The 18,155-nt window shown below is 31.5% G+C and overlaps 1 protein-coding gene across 1 annotated transcript in view; it reads right to left on the bottom strand.

Annotated features, from left to right (window-relative positions):
• Nucleotides 1-18,155, bottom strand: part of DNAH7 (dynein axonemal heavy chain 7) — a 284,922-nt gene that overhangs the window by 118,572 nt on the left and 148,195 nt on the right. The window contains exons 30-36 of the mRNA XM_051985973.1: nucleotides 14,665-14,814; nucleotides 12,598-12,780; nucleotides 12,050-12,226; nucleotides 11,255-11,386; nucleotides 10,712-10,936; nucleotides 8,914-9,111; nucleotides 2,164-2,319 (exon numbers count right to left, since the gene is read on the bottom strand). Of these exons, the coding sequence (XP_051841933.1) occupies nucleotides 2,164-2,319; nucleotides 8,914-9,111; nucleotides 10,712-10,936; nucleotides 11,255-11,386; nucleotides 12,050-12,226; nucleotides 12,598-12,780; nucleotides 14,665-14,814 (1,221 nt within the window). The remainder of the gene's footprint in view (nucleotides 1-2,163; nucleotides 2,320-8,913; nucleotides 9,112-10,711; nucleotides 10,937-11,254; nucleotides 11,387-12,049; nucleotides 12,227-12,597; nucleotides 12,781-14,664; nucleotides 14,815-18,155) is intronic.

The following is an 18,155-nucleotide window of genomic DNA, read 5'->3' as shown; positions in this document are numbered from 1 at the left end:
GTTAAAGAAATCTATAAGAAGAATAAACAAGCAGTCATTTATAGAAAAAAAAATCTATTTGTTTTACTGAAGAGAAGCAAGTGGGTTTCCTAAGTGGGTAAAGTCAAATAAATAATAAAAATAATTATGCAGATAATTGTGTTAAATATTTTACTTTTGAGGAAGGAACATTTTTTTGTTTGAACTATGTTATTTTTTATGCATATATTTTAATTCTTAATTATGATAGATCTCAATATTCAACCTTAAGTTTTAAATGCATCAAAAGGATGGTTAATTCTGATTTTTTACTACAAAATAAATAGAGAAATTAACTTGATCACTTAAATATGAATTAGATGGTGCTTTTTTATTCTATCTTAAAAATTAAATCAAATTAATTATTCAATAATTTAACTAACTGACATGGTCAATAAGGTTAACTTCAAAAGTGACCATGTATAAGATTGTGAGGTTCAAAAGCAGAGATTTTTTTTCAAATTTTTACAACTAAAAGAAGTACTCAATCCAAAGTTATTGTAATCCATTCCCAATATAAACTAGCTTCATTTATTGAATCATAGTATAAATTAAACTTTCCTGCTACCTATTAAGGCATCCTAACAACAACGTAGATTTTGAACAAGCAATCACAATATTGCATATAATAAGAATATCTAGCATTTATATAACTCTTAATATATGCTAGATATAGTGAGAAGTGTTTTGCAAATATCTCATCTGATCCTCACAATAACCTTTGTTCATTTTACTCTTTGGGAACCTAAATAAACCAAACCAAATAAGATATTATTCTTAGCTACTTTCCATAGAACACTGTGCCCACTAGTCTATTTCCTTAGACTCTTTTCAAGAATCTTGCAAGAAGAGTAGCTAGATGCTCAGTGGATAGAGCACTGGCCCTGAAGTCAGAAAGACCTGAATTCAAAATTGGTTTCAAACACTTAACACTTAAGAGTTGTGTTACCCTGAGCAAGTTACTTAACTCTAATTGCCCTATCCCATCCTCGGACCCCAAAGAATCTTGCAAGAATCCACAAATTAGCTTAAACCCAGCTATAATATAGTGTCATACATGAACAATACTAAAGCTGAATGTACAATACATAGGAAAAATTATCACAAAAATAATCACAGGATTTAGAGCTGCTCAGGACCATACAGATTCTTTACTTCTCTTCCCTTATTTTACAGATAAGAAATCCTTTATCAAGATCTGTTTTAAGATGTAAAAAAATCACAGACTAGGTATTGTAAAAAAAGAAAATTCATTCTGTGGAATTTAATGAAATTGTGTATGACATATGACATAATGAATAAAAAATGAGTCAAAATGGGAAAATGCAAATGAGCATAGATGGGTCATTTTATTCAGATGATAATGAGACAGTTCTGATGCTTCAATGGCCAGTGAATCAGTAATCTAGCATTTATTAAGCATTTATTCTGTACCAGACACTGAGATAAGTGCTGGAGATATAATGAGAGATAAAAAATAATACTCACTTAAAAAAAAAATCACATATTTGAATGGAAGAAACAACACATAAATATCTAAGTATGCATGTATACATGCAAACATACATACATATGCGTATATATTACATCAGGTGTGATGAATCCATATGTGTTCATGTGTATATACACACATGTATATATAGACATACATATATAATATATAAAGGTAATCTGAAAGGAAAAGGAATTATGTGAGCAAAATAAGCAAATGAAAATAAGGGGACACAAAAGGGAATTAGAAAATTAATTTTATTTTAATTAGAACAGATACACTTTTTTTTTTTTTTTTTTTTTTTTTTTGGTGAGGCAATTGAGGTTAAGTGATTTGCTGGGCACACAGCTAAAAAAGACACAGGTGTCTGAGGCCAGATTTGAACTCAAGTAACTGACTCCAGGATTGGTGTTCTATCCACTGAGCTAGCTGCTCCCAGATACATTTTCTATTGACAAATAATCCTAATCATCATAATAATTTCCATTATCATAATTTTCAGATCAGTGCAATTTTTTTTTTGCCATTTTTCTCATTAAAAACAAAATATAAGATATAAAACCTGTGTAGAAGTCCTTTAAACTTGTTCTGATGATAACTGAGTATACAAATAGTAATTTAATAATGTACAAGTAGGAAAAGGAATTCATTACCATTTTCTTGCCCAGAGGAGGACCAAAAACTCCCTTTCGCCTTTTGTCTAATTTTGACATGATAATGTTCTGAGTTTGAGCTGCGGTAGTCTGTGCTGAGAAGTTAATTAGCAGAGGTTTATAGATGTCTTTGTTCAGCTTATTTAAAAGAAAATTCTGTGAAATGAAAAAAATATATCATATTTATAATTTATAAATTTAAGCATTTTCAAACAAGATTAAATATCATTACCATGGCCTGAAATTCAACTGATAAGAGATTTCATAATGACTTTTAGCAAGATTTAATTATATTATAAATTATATGGTAATAAATTGACTTCTAAAATGTTGACCTTAAATTGGATTTTCTTTTTAAAAAAATCAAATTCAAAACATACAGATCCAATTCTTTAGGAAATCAGTTACATCACCTATAGATTATGCTGATATGTGTACATATATATATATGTGTGTGTGTATGTCCATATATAACATATATAAATATGTATATATATTATTTTTACTTTTCTACAAATACTCACTAGTTTAAAATATTTATGACCTCAACACTTTCATAAAAATTCAGAAGATACATGAAAATTAGCCTAAAATGGCAGAGTAAAAACTACTGACTTCCTGGACTTCTCTACAATCCAGTTCCCTTTTATGTGTTCTCCTGTTGGAATGTAAACTCCTTGAGGTAAGGTTCTTTCTTTTTACTTTTCTTTGTAATTCCAGTGCTTAGCACAGTTCTTGGAACACAATAAACACTTAATAAATACTTCATCTATATTTTTCTAATAAAAGAGCACCAGTTATTTGTAGGCTGCTTTTGTAGGCTGCTTTAACAGATGTGGGTTGGGAAATCAGTTTGCTCAGGGCTAAACAATTCAGTAAGTCTCTTTTGCAATGGAAAAAAAAGTGGTTTAATAATTTGCGATTGTGAAATACAATTTTTGTAATTGGCAATGAACTATGTTTGGTTTACGTTATTCCAAGAAGAATGATTTCTAAAAGCAGAACACCTCTGAGTAAAATGTGGTAAAGAGAAGGCCTACACACATAAAATAAAGTGACAAGTTTTGAGGAGATTTTTTAAAAAATTCAAGTTAACACTAAATATTTTTAACTGAAATATTTAAATAATGTTAATTGAACAAATTAAGGGAAAGATAGAGAATGGACTTGAGTTACCTTTTGCAAATATGATAATGTTTACAAATAGCTAAAATTCTTTAAATACTTTAAATATATTTTAAAAATTTTTATTCTAAACTTAAAACAATCAGAATAGGCATATATGTGTGTATGCATACATATACATTCACATATATGTATATGAGTACATATATGTAAATGGTGTGTATGTCATTTATAATCTAGTTTTTTTTTTTTTTTTTTTTTTTTTTTAAGAATATAAGAAGAAAAACCTATAGCTTCAAGACTGCCTGCTTATTTGGTCTAATATCTAACATTTTTTCTGTTCTCTTTACATAAAAAAAAAATTTCTTTCTTTTCTTTCTTTGGTTTTAATTTTATTATCCTTTCCCTGTCTTTCTTTGCCCTTTCACTTCAATCCCAACTCTTCATTAAAGAAAACAATAGGAAAAACAAAGCCAAAAATATTATATGATTCACATAATTTAGCCAATCACTTAAATGTTCTACATGAATACTTTTCACATTTGAAAAACACCTCAAAAATTGTATTAATAAAAGTAAAAAAGTCTACTTGTCAGTTAATAAAAAAAATTTTAAGCGCCTACTATGTGCTAAGTGGGCCAGTGAGATGGCAAAGTAGATAGAACTCCAGACCTGGCATCAGAAAGTCTCACCTTCCTGAGTTCAGATCTGGTCCCAGACACTTAGCAGCTGTATGACCTAAGGCAGTTGTCTCATGATATGGAGAAAGAAATGTCAAGATTTATTTTCAAACCACTTCTTTGTCAAGAAAACTCTGAATGGAGTCTCAAAAAGTCAGACAGGACTGAAAAATATGTTAAGCAATCTGATAAAGCAGTGAGGCTGCAAAGAAAAGCATAAGGCAGTCCTCAAGAAGCTCACAATAGAAGGGAGATAATAGGCAAATAATATGTAAATAAGCTAAAAACAGAATAAAAGGATAATAACCAAGAGAAGATAGGAACTAAGAATTAAAAGAGGATTCCTTTAATGTATTATTGCTAAATTTATTTTTTTAAATGACTGATTTATACTTCGTTTCTTTTTGCTTTCCATAATACAATAGCATTCTCTCAAATATTATTTCTAACCTTTAAACTAACAAATCTGAAATAGCTATAGTTTGATTAGTTTTACAGTTAACTAAGGACATTCTCACCCCCCCACTCACTCCCCCCTCACTCCCGCTGAGGTAATTGTGGTTAAGTGACTTGCCCCAGGGTCACACAGCTAGGCAGTAGTAAATAAGGAAGTGAGGATAGATTTGAACTCAAATCCTCCTGCCTTCAAGGCTGGTGCTCTATCCACTGCACCACCAAGCTGCCCCCAACAATATTCTTTTTCTCTTTTTTCCCCTTTTCTTTCTTTCTTTTTTATTTTGTTTTTCTTCTTCTTTTGTATTTAAGTTTTAGGTAAATAAAAATTTAAAAATTATTGATCTTTAACTGGCATAAATATAATTTATATTTCATCATATTATGTCCTGCCATCTCATATTGTATGCATTATGTCATACACACACACACACACACACGCACACGAAACATACCAGGAATCGAAATAATAAACAATACTATCTGAGAACACAGTAGAATGTGTTTAAAATATTATTAAAACATTATTCCATAATGAAGTTTGAACTTAAGTGAACTTAAAATTCAGGTCTATGAGATTTATTTTAAGTAGCATGATTCTATAAGTATCCTGCTGATCCTCTCTCAGGATATGTGTTTAGCTATAGTCAAATAAAGAGGTAGTATCCAAATAACATATAGTACTTAATTTACATGTATTTCAAATATAGCTTTTCCCAGTGATCACAGCACTAAAAAGTTATTCGAAGCCTATTTATTTGGCCACTAAACAGAAATGCCTTTATTTATTTAGGGAAATTAAATTAACAGTCAAATAAAAGGACTTCTCTTACTGAAAAAGGAACAATGAAGACATATAGCAGATTAGTACCTTTTTTACAATTTAATAAATTAGAAAATTTCCTAAAGCACTGAGAAATCAACTCTCTTGCCCATGCTGAAAGAATTAATATGTGTCCGAGTTGGAATCTGAAGCCAGATCTTTCTAGCTTTCAGATCAACTCTGTTGATCTCCTCTATAATATAGAGACTTCCAGATTTGGAATTTTTTATTTTTGATCAGTATTATTATTACTGAATAGATTATAATTAGCACATGATACTGTCCTCAAACTCCCATGCTCAAAAACTTTTATTTGATCCACACAACCCCTACAAACCATCATCCCATATCTCTCATGTTATTTGTGGCCTAACTGCTTGTAAAGACTATAATATGTGCTGCTATTTCCTTTTCTCTCATTCTCTTCACTTGGCTTCCAAACTCATCATCAAACAGAAATTGCTCTCTCCAAATTTACCAATGATTTCTTAATTGCCAAATCAAATGACCTTTTCTCAGGTCCCATTATTCTTGATTTCTCTGTATATTCTAACAAGGGTGATAACTGTTCTCCTTGATACTCTCTTCCTCTAAGTTTTTGGCTCTCCACTTACCTATCTGATGACTCACCTTTTCAGACTCCTTTGCTGGATTTTCATCTTCCCCTGGAGTTTATCACAGGCCCCTATTTTCTTCTTCCTCTCCATTCTTTCAATAGTGATCTCATCTCCCATGGCTTCATTTAACTTCTCTTTGCTGATTATTCTCCAATCTACTTATTCAATCCTAACTTTTCTGCTTACCCCAAGTGTTGTACCTTCAATTGTCTCTTGGACATCCCAAATTGGAAATCTCACAGACATCTTAGACTCACTATGTCCAAAATGAAATCATTATTAGCTTTCCCCCCAAATACTCCCCTCCTTCCCAACTTCCCTATTGCCGTCAAAGGCATCAGCACTTTCACAGACTTGTCCTCTAAATGTCATCCTTGACTTCTCATTCTTTCTTTCCAATCTTAACCAATCTTGCTATGGTCTGATTTTACCTTCACATTCCCCTTTCTTTCCTTTGATACTGTCACTGGTAAAGTAAAACTGAAGTAAGACACTAGATGGGTAGAGTAGAGGCTGATGAGAATGAGAGAATAAGAAGCTTGAGTTGGAAGCAGGGAGATTAGGTAGCTGCAGATTCACTATCACTGGGACTGGGAGAATAAATAAGGTAAGAGTTTGCTATCCAGAAGGGATGAGTTTGGACAAAGTAATAATATATGGTAATAGCTTCATTGATGATGAAAGGAAATAAAATGTCCCCTATCTTGCCTCCTACTCAATCTCAGTTACATATAATTCAATCCAACAAATGTTCGCTGAATATCTATCTTGTGTACTACTGCTGTGGGAGACACAAAGAAGAATAAAATACAATCACTACTTTTACAGGATATAAGCTAAATTATGAAGATATAATAAGTACCTAAATAGCCATAATATAAAAGAGAGCTTGATGATTACTCCTATAAAATACTAGAGGATTAGAGTTCTTAACCTTTTCTTCTTAAGTCACAGATGCCTTTGATAATCCTTCTAAGAATAATATTTTCAAATGCATAAAATAAAATGCATAGAATTATAAAGGTTACTAATTAGATTGAGATAAAAATGTAATTTTTTTTCCATTCAAGTTCACAGAGCCTCTGAAATTTATTCATATGCCCTGTGGGGTCTGTGGATGCCAAGTTAAGAATTCCTGCTCTAGAACTTTAAGAATAGGAAGGATTCATTTGAAAGATGTAACATTTGAAGGATAAAATTGATATAAAAAAGAAAGGAAGAGGGCATTCTAGGTGAACAGGGATATGAAATGAGCAAATATGTAGAGATAAGAGAGCATGGAAGCAGGTTTTGAATCACAAGATCATAACTGTAGGGAAGCAACTATAAAGCATCTAGACCAACTCTCATTTTACCCAAAAGGGACAAGTGACTTGATCAAAATCAATAAGGTAGAAAGTAGCAGAGCAATGATTTGATCTCAAGTCCAATGACTTCCATTGTACCATACTGTTAAAAACTAGGCCATTTTTTTTGGCAGTTATGTGGGGTATCTGTAAGAAGTAGAAATAGCAGGAAAAGTGAATGGAAGCTAAAATAATTAAGTATTACAGAGGGTTTTGAATGACAAATAAAGAAGTTTGAACTTAATTTGATAAGCAATAGATAGTCAAGGAAAAGAGAATGGCCAGATCAAAATAAGCTGATAAATGATAATAAATAAAATAATCAATAAAGTTGATAAATTAATAACACTGTCAAGACAGCTTTAAGACAGAAGAGAAATTAATTGTAGGTAGAATAATCCCTTTGGAAACTACAGTAAAACCAATGAAGGTTTATGGTAGTAGCAGTTTTAACAGAAATTTTAAGTTTTGAAACTAGATGAAAGGGTGAATGATGCAATTGTCATTGAAAACAGGACAGTTAGGAGAAGAAGTGAGATAATAAGGTAGTTCAGCTATTAAGAGGCAGTTTGGAGGAGCACTGAATTACTTGACCTGGAATTAGGAAGAACTAAATTCAAATCTAGCCTCAAGATACTTGGTAACTATTGTTAATATAGAATCACAACTTCATGAAAGTTATGTGAAAATTGGGTTATTACAAGAGAAATGAACATGCACGTGAAATCCAAAGAATTCACAATCCATGAAGAAGTGTTCATATTTATGACAATAGGATAAAGGAAGAAGGAAGAAACACAAATCTTTATCTAAAAGAGTATGACATTAGGCGGGGACTGGGGAGAAAGGTGCAACAAAGATAGGAAAAGGAACAAAAGTCACATTCTTTTTTTGGGGAACTGCTATGAATATAGGATGGTATGCTTATTTGTAAATAAGGGTCCCATCTGCACTGATTAGCATCTGTCTTGACTGCCAAAGACACACAGGGAGTCCCACTTAGGATACAAACAGCACATTATGTCAAGTCAAGGTGGACCATCATCCTTTACACATTTATAATTTCTTATATACTCTGATTCAGTGTTTTCAGGAAAATATAACAACTAAAAAAAAAAAAAAAAAACCAAGTTCAGGGAACCAATTAACCTTCCTTAATACTATGTAACCCTGGTCAAGTTACTTAACTTCAGTTTATTGGAGTTTCTTTCTCTGTAAAATGGAGGTTATAAGAACACCTACGTCTCAGAGTTGTGAAGAACATATAAGATGTTTGTAAAATGCTTAGCACAGTGCTTGACACATAATAGGTGCTACATAAATGTTACCTATTATTATTTCTACAAAAAACTCATAAAATTTGTTTGCATTACATTATCGTCACATCTTGTACATAATAAAATTGACACAAAATATCAATTAATTTAAAAAAACAGTTCAAGAGGGATATACTCTGATGTAATTGAGGTTATTGATTAGAAATAACTCAATCAATTAGTTAATAATAGATCACCAACTTTTTAGTAGTTATCAAAATTTACAACTACTTCCAAACATTCTCCTTGGTAAAAGCACAAAAATACTTCATGTCCATTGATACATACACACATATCTAATTCATTCAGGTAGCTTTTGTTATTATTTTGAAGATCAGACTATTAATTTTAAAGTAAAAACTTCTCTAATACAATGATGTAGACACTTACAATGATGTAGATACTCTTCCCAGTTCCTGTTGGTCCCACAAATACTGAAGGTTTCTGATGTGTGGTCAATAATTCCATTAGTGTAGTATATCTAACCGTGTCCAGAGTAGGCACAATGATTTCATTAAACAGCATATCTCGAGAAATAGGAGGAGCTGATTCTAGTCTCTCTACCCATGCTTCCCATCGTCCTATTCCCTGTTTTTCACAAATAGCCAAATATTGCATGTTAGGAAAATATTTTTTAAAGAGAGGTTCTGCTCAATATTATAAAGGAAAAAGGATCAGATGTTTTCACATTTACTTGATCCTTAAAATAAGCAGATTTTAAATTTTAAAAATTCAATGAAGAAAAACAAACAATAGTTTTATATAAAGAGGAAAAAAAAGCTAAAAAAAGCTAGAAAATCACTTAAAATATCAGGAAATTCCTAATCTTAGCCAAATCCATCTAACTGAGAAATATGGATTTACCAGTTGGTTAAGCAGATATGGAATTTCATTAAGTAGGTATGGGCCAATCATATAATTTTCCATTTACATACTTTAAGGACAGTATAATGGTACAAATTATGTTGCTTTTGAAATTAGCTTTATTATCAGCTCTGATTATCTGAGCAACAGAGATTAATCACAAGGTTTTATTATGCCAGTTTAGTTGGAGTCAGATCAATGAGCCTCAAGACTGAAAATTTATTGTATGAAAGTATACTTATAAACTTAAAATTCATAGAAATAAAAGTTTCTAGCAGTATTCTATTATTAAATCAAAACTTGCCTACAAACAGTAACATAAAGGAGTTCAAAAATAGGAAATTTTAACTTGAAATGTGGTCCCAATAATCAGATTAAATGAGGTTCAGGCTCTGGCTTATTTTTAACTCCTAAAGATATAAAGAAATGAGCAAAGACCTTATGAATAGTTGCCTTATCATTTTAAAACATGTGTATGTCCCAATAAAAAAATATCACTATGATTTTAAGTGAAAATCTCTGATTAAGTAACATTATATTAGTGCATTTTACTTGCTTTAGTGAGATGTCTTTTGGGGCAGATTCAGAAAATAATAATAATAGTCATGTTTTCTTTTATTTTTCTCAATACTTTTTTTGGTCATTATATAAATAGATTTGTAAGAAGTAGCATGGCACAGCAGATAAGAGTGCTAGATTTGGGGCCAGGAGGACCAGGGTTCAAATCCCAAGATTTTTTACTAAATAATAATCAACTTGTCTTTTGTTCACAGGAAAGAGAATTTCTATGTAAAAAAAGTTGCAAAATTTTCTTATTGATATATATAAATAGGCACTATGGCATAGTGGAAAGAATACTAGATTGCAAGTCAGAAGATCTGAATGCCAGACCCATCTTTATCATATATTATCTTTATGACTTCCAATAAAACATTTAATCTCTCCTTATTTGTGAAATGAGAATAATAACTGTCCTGATAATCTCATAAAGTTATAAGAATCAAATGAAAATACATTTGAAAGTGTTTTGTAAATTATGAAATACCATTGAAGGCAAAATGATGTTGATGGTTATATAACTAAAAGAAAATAGCTAACATAGTTTTTGCCTATGGCCACCTTTTGGCCAAGGTGCCAACACTCTTATAAAATTATAATTATTACATTGCATTTTTTTTAATTTTGAAAATTGTACAAGATGCAATACATCTGATAAAGTTAAATATATTAAATATGCAAACCTTGACAGAAGTGTTTAACATGGTCATTATCATACTATATCATTTTCAGAAAAATAAGTTAACATTTCTTTCAGAAATCTCACCTGACTGATGAATTGATATTCATAAATTGTTCCTTCATCAGGAAATGGTACAGTTATGGGCTTTACAATGATCTTTTCGGTACCACTCAGCAAATTGTATCTGTTTCTAGTCTCATCTGAAATTGGGCCATCCATTAATTCTCTAACAATTTTATCAAATCTCAACCGATCTTCCTCTTTACAACTAGCTCCAACAGACCAGGTCAATGAAAACAGAAACATACCCTATATTGGTAAAAAATAAATTTAGAGAAATACTTTAAATGTTTCATTAATACTACAAATATTATTTTTAAAATATTTATCATTTAAGTAAAAAAAACCATAAAGGAAGAGTATAAACTATTGTAACAATAGAAGCACTTTGGTATGCTGTTGTTTCTAGTCTTCACCTCTTATGCTCTTCATGATCATTCAACTTCAATAGCTATCCTATCATTCACTTTCAACATTCAGAAGAAAGCAGACTGTTAGATGGATAAATTAAAAAGATATAGAATTTCATTTTTTAATTGATAGGTTGCTAAAAATAATTGCCCTTACCTCAAGCAAAGAATAAACTTCACTATCACCTTTGCCCTTAACTTTGGCTTCATCTGCAAAGTCATCCAACAGGCAATCCATTAGATTCATTAAAGACTTAACTAAATTTGTATCTGATGTAGGAGTTAATTCCTTAAAATCAAAAAGACAAAATCAACAAAAGTATTTAATTTGGCATCAAACATGCACTATATTCAGTTTAAGTAGTAATCCAATATAACATTCATTTCAATTTTATTTTGCAAGAAAACAAACCACACTCCCCAACCCAACCATTATACACTTAAAGTCTTCAGGGAAAGCAATTATATTTTAAAATATAAAATCTTGCTGTTAAGATTATGTCAATATAATAAATTAATTAGAACCTACTGTTAGGAAATTTAAAGCTACATTCACATCCATATTCATACATTCACAACAGATAGGGAATGCATTCTCTTTATTTTTCCTCAAGAGTATTTTATTTTTCCATATACACATAAAGATAGTTTCCAATATTCATTTTATGTTCCAAATTTTTCTACTTCCTTTCCTTCTCCCTTCCTGAGTCATTAAGCAATCTGATATAGGTGAAATATGTACAATCCTTTTAAAACATATTTTAGGGAAGGTATTCTTAACCAAATCAAAAACTGAGGTAATTACAAAAAAATAATTTTGATTACATGAAATTGAAAATGTTTTTGCATATTTACCCAGGGCAGGGAGGGAAACTGCTAACTGCGAAAAATGTTTTTTAGATTAACTTCAATTTTTCCTTCAAAAAATTCTTAGAAATTCCCATTTTCTTACCTTTGTATGTTTTCTAACAAATTCAACAGCAACTGGGATTATTCTATCAAATAAGCCTATTAAAAATTCTTTCTGAATAGCAGTAATCCCAGAAGGTAAAACATTTAACCAAGATAACATCAATGGTCTCCAGCCTAACATGTGAGGCTCCATATAAATCATGCCACATCTGGAAACCTATTAGGGAAGATAGAGAGAAAATATTATCTTCAAGATGATATTTATGAAAGAAATGAGTTCATATGCATATTACGTAACACACATTATCTGACACATAAAACATTTAAAAAATATTCTAAAGACAATTTTAGTCTGAATTTTTAATGTATGACTTTCAACATGATTAAAAGTAGGTGAGAAGGAAATAATTTTTGTCTTTGATTATTTTTTGTTCATTTTAATATAGTCTTTGTCAAGAAAAAATTTCCTTACAGGAAATAATTTGTTGGTTACACTATTATTTTATATTTAAAAGACATTACTGAATTATCACATTAAATTGAAAATTTCATACTCTATAAACATGTTTTAAAAATTGAAGAACTTACTGTAGCAGGTGAAGCCACTTCCAAATCCATTGGTTCAAAAATTAGGCTCATTTGTGGTGACATTTGGATGATCTCTCCACTCATAAGACAAAGTTTTTTATTATCATCCAAAACAGTATTCATATTCTCAATCCAAACTGCATCTACAGGCCCATCAAAAATCAACCATTTCCTATCTGGAGACTATATTACAAATTTGGGATAAAGGGAAAGAAAAAACATAACACTTTTAATATTAGACCAACAATTAAGAAAAGTTATAAACTCGTTCACGACAATCAAAAGCAACATTATCTTGAAAGTTAATTTCATAGAAAATTGTCTGTGTACCCTCTTACCCAATTTACAATAGATATAATTATACTTATAACAGAAACCTATTTGTGGTATTAATCTATCAAGATGAATAGCATCTTCTCTCAAATTAAAGTTGCTAAAATTTAATTCATTGCCAATATTCTCTTGATCTCATATCTATAGAGTTCTTTATGATGCTTTAAGATTAGAAGAATAAATCTGGTACTAAAGCCAAACAGTAAGGGAATTCTCATTTGCATGGTTTACCAGTTCATGTATCAATAGTTCTCTATTAAAACCATTTTTCCTTTTTTCCTTTAAGCATGTGAATATTCAGACAAATATGCATAGAGTGAACTGTTCTCTATTATCTTTGCAAAAATGACCCTAGAAAGTAAGGTATTATAAAAGACAAGATCATTAGGCTGTTAATTTTTTTTTAAAGATAGAGGAATACTTCCTAAAATTAGAATGATCAGAACTCTAGGGGTCAAGAGAGTCAATAATAGCAGAAATTTTGCCATTTGATCCTAGTGATGCTGACTTTGCATATGAAGCATGTCATCAACCAGTATGGATTTTTCGTTCTAGAGGTGATGAACCAACATTGTTGCAGCCATTCTATCTCTTTCTTATCTGTCCTTCTTCCTAATATTCACCTTCAAACACAATGCTATGCATTCCAGCCAAAGTGGATTGAACAACTCCTGTTTCTGATCTATACAATCCCATCTTCACACATTCAAATAGGCAATTCTCAATTCCTGGGACATCTTCTTCACACCTCCAAATCTGCTAAAATCTTTCTCATTCAAAGTTCAATTCAGAGATCATCTCCTCCATAAAGTCTTTTCTGATACCTGCAGCTTAAAGCCAGTCAATAAACCAGCATTTATTTAATGTATACTATGTTCTTTACACTATCCAAGCACTGGGTATACAAAGAAAAGCAAAAAACAAACAAACAAACAAACAAAAAAAAAACACTCTTTGCCCTGCCCTCAAGACAATTTAATGAAGGAGACATGTAAAAACTAGATACATACAAAATATATGTAGAGTAAATATAAGGTAATTTCAAAGGAAAAGACATAAGCTTCTGAGCAGGGCAGTAGAAAGTCTTTCTATAGAAATTATGTGTATTTAAGCCCTCAGTTACCTGTTACTCAGATAGTTCCTTAATCCTTTCATTGATAGTTTCTGGCATTATCAATGCTAAAATCCATGTTTTCTCCACTTTATGCTTCTTACAGAGCACTCTCCTGACACCTAAAGAAACCCAACTTCTAAATTTAGCCTCATGAAAAGTCCTAGATTAATAGAATGTTAGAAACCCCTGTATTCTTTCAGAAAAAGATGAATCTGCTAGGGAATTGGTGAGGAGGAGGGAAAAATGATTGAGAGGAAGTCCTTGCTATGGTTGTGGGAGGGGGTCCCACTGATGAATATGCCTATGGGTTGTGAGAGACACTCTGTAAAAGGATATAGGCATATTGTACTGAGTGTAATTTTTGAAAAAAAAAATCTCACTGATTACATACACTATGGCAGTTCCCCCAACAGCCTGAAAGGTGCTCATTTCTGTGACTTATGCTCAGAAAATTTAGGCTCTGAATTGCCAATCTGTTCTAAAGGTACATTACAAATTATACATGCAAGTTTTTAAAATGACTGGAAAATTGAAAAAATCACACAAGAAATAGTTTTTCAAAACAATGTCATGCCCTTAATTGTATTACAAAGGTCAAATATATATATATATATACTTACCTGTGAAGAAGCAAATGCTCTAAAGCTAACTGCTAGGATGCCATCTGACCATTCATGAGATACTAAGTCAAACTGTCCATATAATTGACCCATAGTTATTGCCTTGGGATTTATTACAGTAATTTGAACTTTGTTTTCTTCCATCAAGCCCTTAATGGAAAAAAAAAAAGCTTGTTATGTATAGACTATATGGGAATAACTCTATACTGTATTTTCCTCAAGTGATAGAAAGTAGTCCATTAAACTAAAAATGGTAGTATGTTAAGACTTATGAAAACTGGCATTTATGGCTTATACTTTTCCTTCTACAGGATTATCATATCTCAGAAAGGAGTATAAGGAGTGACTTGTTCATGAACCAGAGTTCATTCTAAACCACCAACTCTCTGGTGACAACTAATTAGGTGCTAATTTCCTCCAGTCCCCCAGGATTAATTGAGACCCATGAAGGGATCCTGCCCAAAGTATATATATCCCTTGGGTCAATGGCAGCTGGCTCAGTTATGGAGCAGGAAAAAAATCTCTCAACATCAGGAGTGAAGGACCATATGGTCAGACACTGTTGAGATAGCATTACTTAGGATGCTGAGTCTTACAATGAGCTGCCCTCCAAAAAATGCATTCATCCATATGTTCTGAAATAACAGTCTGCATGCTCAGACTGGAGTGGCATAAATAACCAGAAAAGAGTGGGTTTTTCCCATTGTAGATTAGAGCCATGGGAAGTAAGATAAAATTTAATAAAAGGCAAATATAAATTTCTATACTTGAGTTTTTTTTTTAATCAGCTTTACAAGTATAAAATTAAAGAGGTATAACAAGGTTACAATTCCAATTTAAAAGATCTAATAAACTACACAATGAAATATAAGTTTGAATGAATAGAATAGCATGACAGTTAAAAATACTGCTAATGCCTTTTTGTAGATTCCTCCCATCTGACCATCCCTGACCACTCATTTAATACATAAGTGTCCAAGAAGCTTTTTAAGGGTATCAAGTTAGGTCAACATAAAACAGGAAACAAAAATAAAATATACAAATACAGAAAAACAGTGTTTTCCAAATATTATGTTCTAAGAATATATTAACAATTATCTCAAGGCCTCAGGCTATCATGCCTTATGGTAAATCTTCTTTTCTTCCAATTTAATTTGAAGTACCTAATCAATAGAGCTATACCCACAGGAATTTTCACCTCCCAGACTGTAAGGAGTCAGGGATCTGGGTAGGGGAAAACTAAGAGTCTCTTTGCTGATTAGGAATGTCAGAACCAGTGGTGCTGCAGAGACATGGCTTTAGGAGGGAAGGAATCAGCATACCTGGTGAGGGCAGAAGCAGTGGGACAAGGACATTGCTGGCTACAGGCACTTGAAGGAGTGAGGAGCTCTTGGTTTGGGTTCCAGATCAAAAGGGAGAGCTGAAGTGAAGCTAGAAGCACTCCTCCACTCCATGATTAGAGGTGTTTACACTAATACTTCTCATTAAAAAAAAATAATAAATGGGCAAAGAAAGAATCCAACCATAGAACTTATTATAGGAATAGGGAAGACCAGGGTTCATTTTTAGAGGAGACCACTGAAAGAAAAAAAAGTTTCTTATACTCCAATAAGTAACATTAAATGGCTCCCTGCCCAGAGAGAATTTACATTAGAACTCAAAAAAGAATTTTAAAAGCAAATGAAAGACAATGCAGAAAAACAAACAAACAAAAAATCTAAAAAACTAGAAGTCATCCAAGAAAAACATTATGAAAAAAAAATTTAACCAACTAGAAAAGGAGATACAGAGTCTTAAAGACAAAATAACAATTTGAAAATTGAAAAGGGGAAGCCAGGAAAGCTATAAGAGACCAAGAAATAACAAAAAATATTAAAAAATGAAAAAATAGAATAGAATGCGAAATATCTTATAAGAAAAGCAACAGATCTGAAGAACATATCAAGAAGAGAAAATATAAGGATAATTGGACTACATGAAAGCTGTGACCAAAAAAAAAGAATCTTGATACAACAATGCAAGAAATAAAACAAGACAACTATCTTGGAGTGATAGAACATGTGGGAAAAGTGGAAATAGAAAAAAATTCACCAATTACCACGTTAAAGAGATCCTTTGTGGAAAATACATAGGAATATTATTGTCAAATTTCAAAATCCCCAAATCAAAAATAAAATCTTGCAAAAAACAAGAAAAAAACAATTCAAATATGAGGCTACAATTAAAATTGTACTGGACTTATCAGCAACCACAATTAAAAAGCCATAGGTCCTGGAATAATATATACCAGTAATCAAAAGAATTAGGCCTGTTGCCAAAAATATCATATCCAGAAAATTTATCTATAATACTGAATAAAAAAAAAAAAACGAACATTCAGCGAACTTGCAGATTTTCAGGACTTTCAACTAAACCAAACTCAATAGAAAATTTAACATATAACAGCCAATTTCAAAGATCATGGACAAATTTTTTTTTACATATATACCATATGTTTAAGATTGACACCAGCAGCTGAGTAGCTCAAAAGAAAGATTAGGGCAGAGTTAAGGTAAAAATAGTAATTATGCTATAAAAATGAGGTACAGAGGAAAAATAGACACAGAGGCTGTAGAGAGTGGAGGCTCGTAGTTCTAAAAACCTATTCACATTGAGAATGGTGACATTCTTACATTGTTGGTGACAACATTACATATATACTATAAAGGGTATAATATCCTCTGAAATCCATAAAGAAATAAGTGGGGGGAGGGTTGGACTGAGGGGAAAGCAAAGAATGAGGGAAGAAAACAAGGGAAAGAATCCATGGGTGGGGGGAAGTTAAGTAATAGCAAGGCAAGTTAAGGAGCAGAATTAAAGCAAAGTGTTAGCAAGAGAGGAAACATATGTGTGTATGTGTGCATATGGGGGGAGCAAGTGCATATGTATGTGTGTGTGTGTGTATTTATATATGTATAAATAAATATAGCCTTGTTTAACTATAGCCAGCTTGAGGAAGGCAGGGATGGATAATGAAAGAGAGACAAAAGAATAAAGTAAAAAAAAAAAAGTGTGCAGAACAAGTAAAGAAAGTAAAGAAGTAAAGTAAAGATAGATGCTCAAAAAAATTAAAAAACAAAACAAAACAAAAAAATAAAAAAATTAATTTAAAAAAATTTTTAAAAAGAAAAGAGACACTCATGAATATAATTTCTTCTATTATATATCCTTATTTGATCTGGTAATTTATTATAATATATTTTGAATCCTCTCTGATGTTTGCCAGAAAATGTTCTGGGTTTTTTTGTTTTGTATTCCTTTTCTATTTTTTATGTTTTTTTCCCCTCCTGAGGGAATTGGAATTAAGTTATTTGCCCAGGGTCTCACAGCTAGGAAGTGTTAAGTGTCTGAGATCAGATCTGAACTCAGGTCCTCCTGACTTCAGGGCAAGTGCTCTATCCACTGTGCTACCTAGCTGTCCCCTTTTTTAATTCTGTTTTTTATAAAATAAA

The sequence above is a fragment of the Antechinus flavipes genome, chromosome 3 (genome assembly GCF_016432865.1).
Source record: "Antechinus flavipes isolate AdamAnt ecotype Samford, QLD, Australia chromosome 3, AdamAnt_v2, whole genome shotgun sequence".
Lineage (NCBI taxonomy): Eukaryota > Metazoa > Chordata > Mammalia > Dasyuromorphia > Dasyuridae > Antechinus > Antechinus flavipes.
Note: the sequence above shows the minus strand (reverse complement) of the source record. Positions and strands in the feature narration are given on the sequence as shown.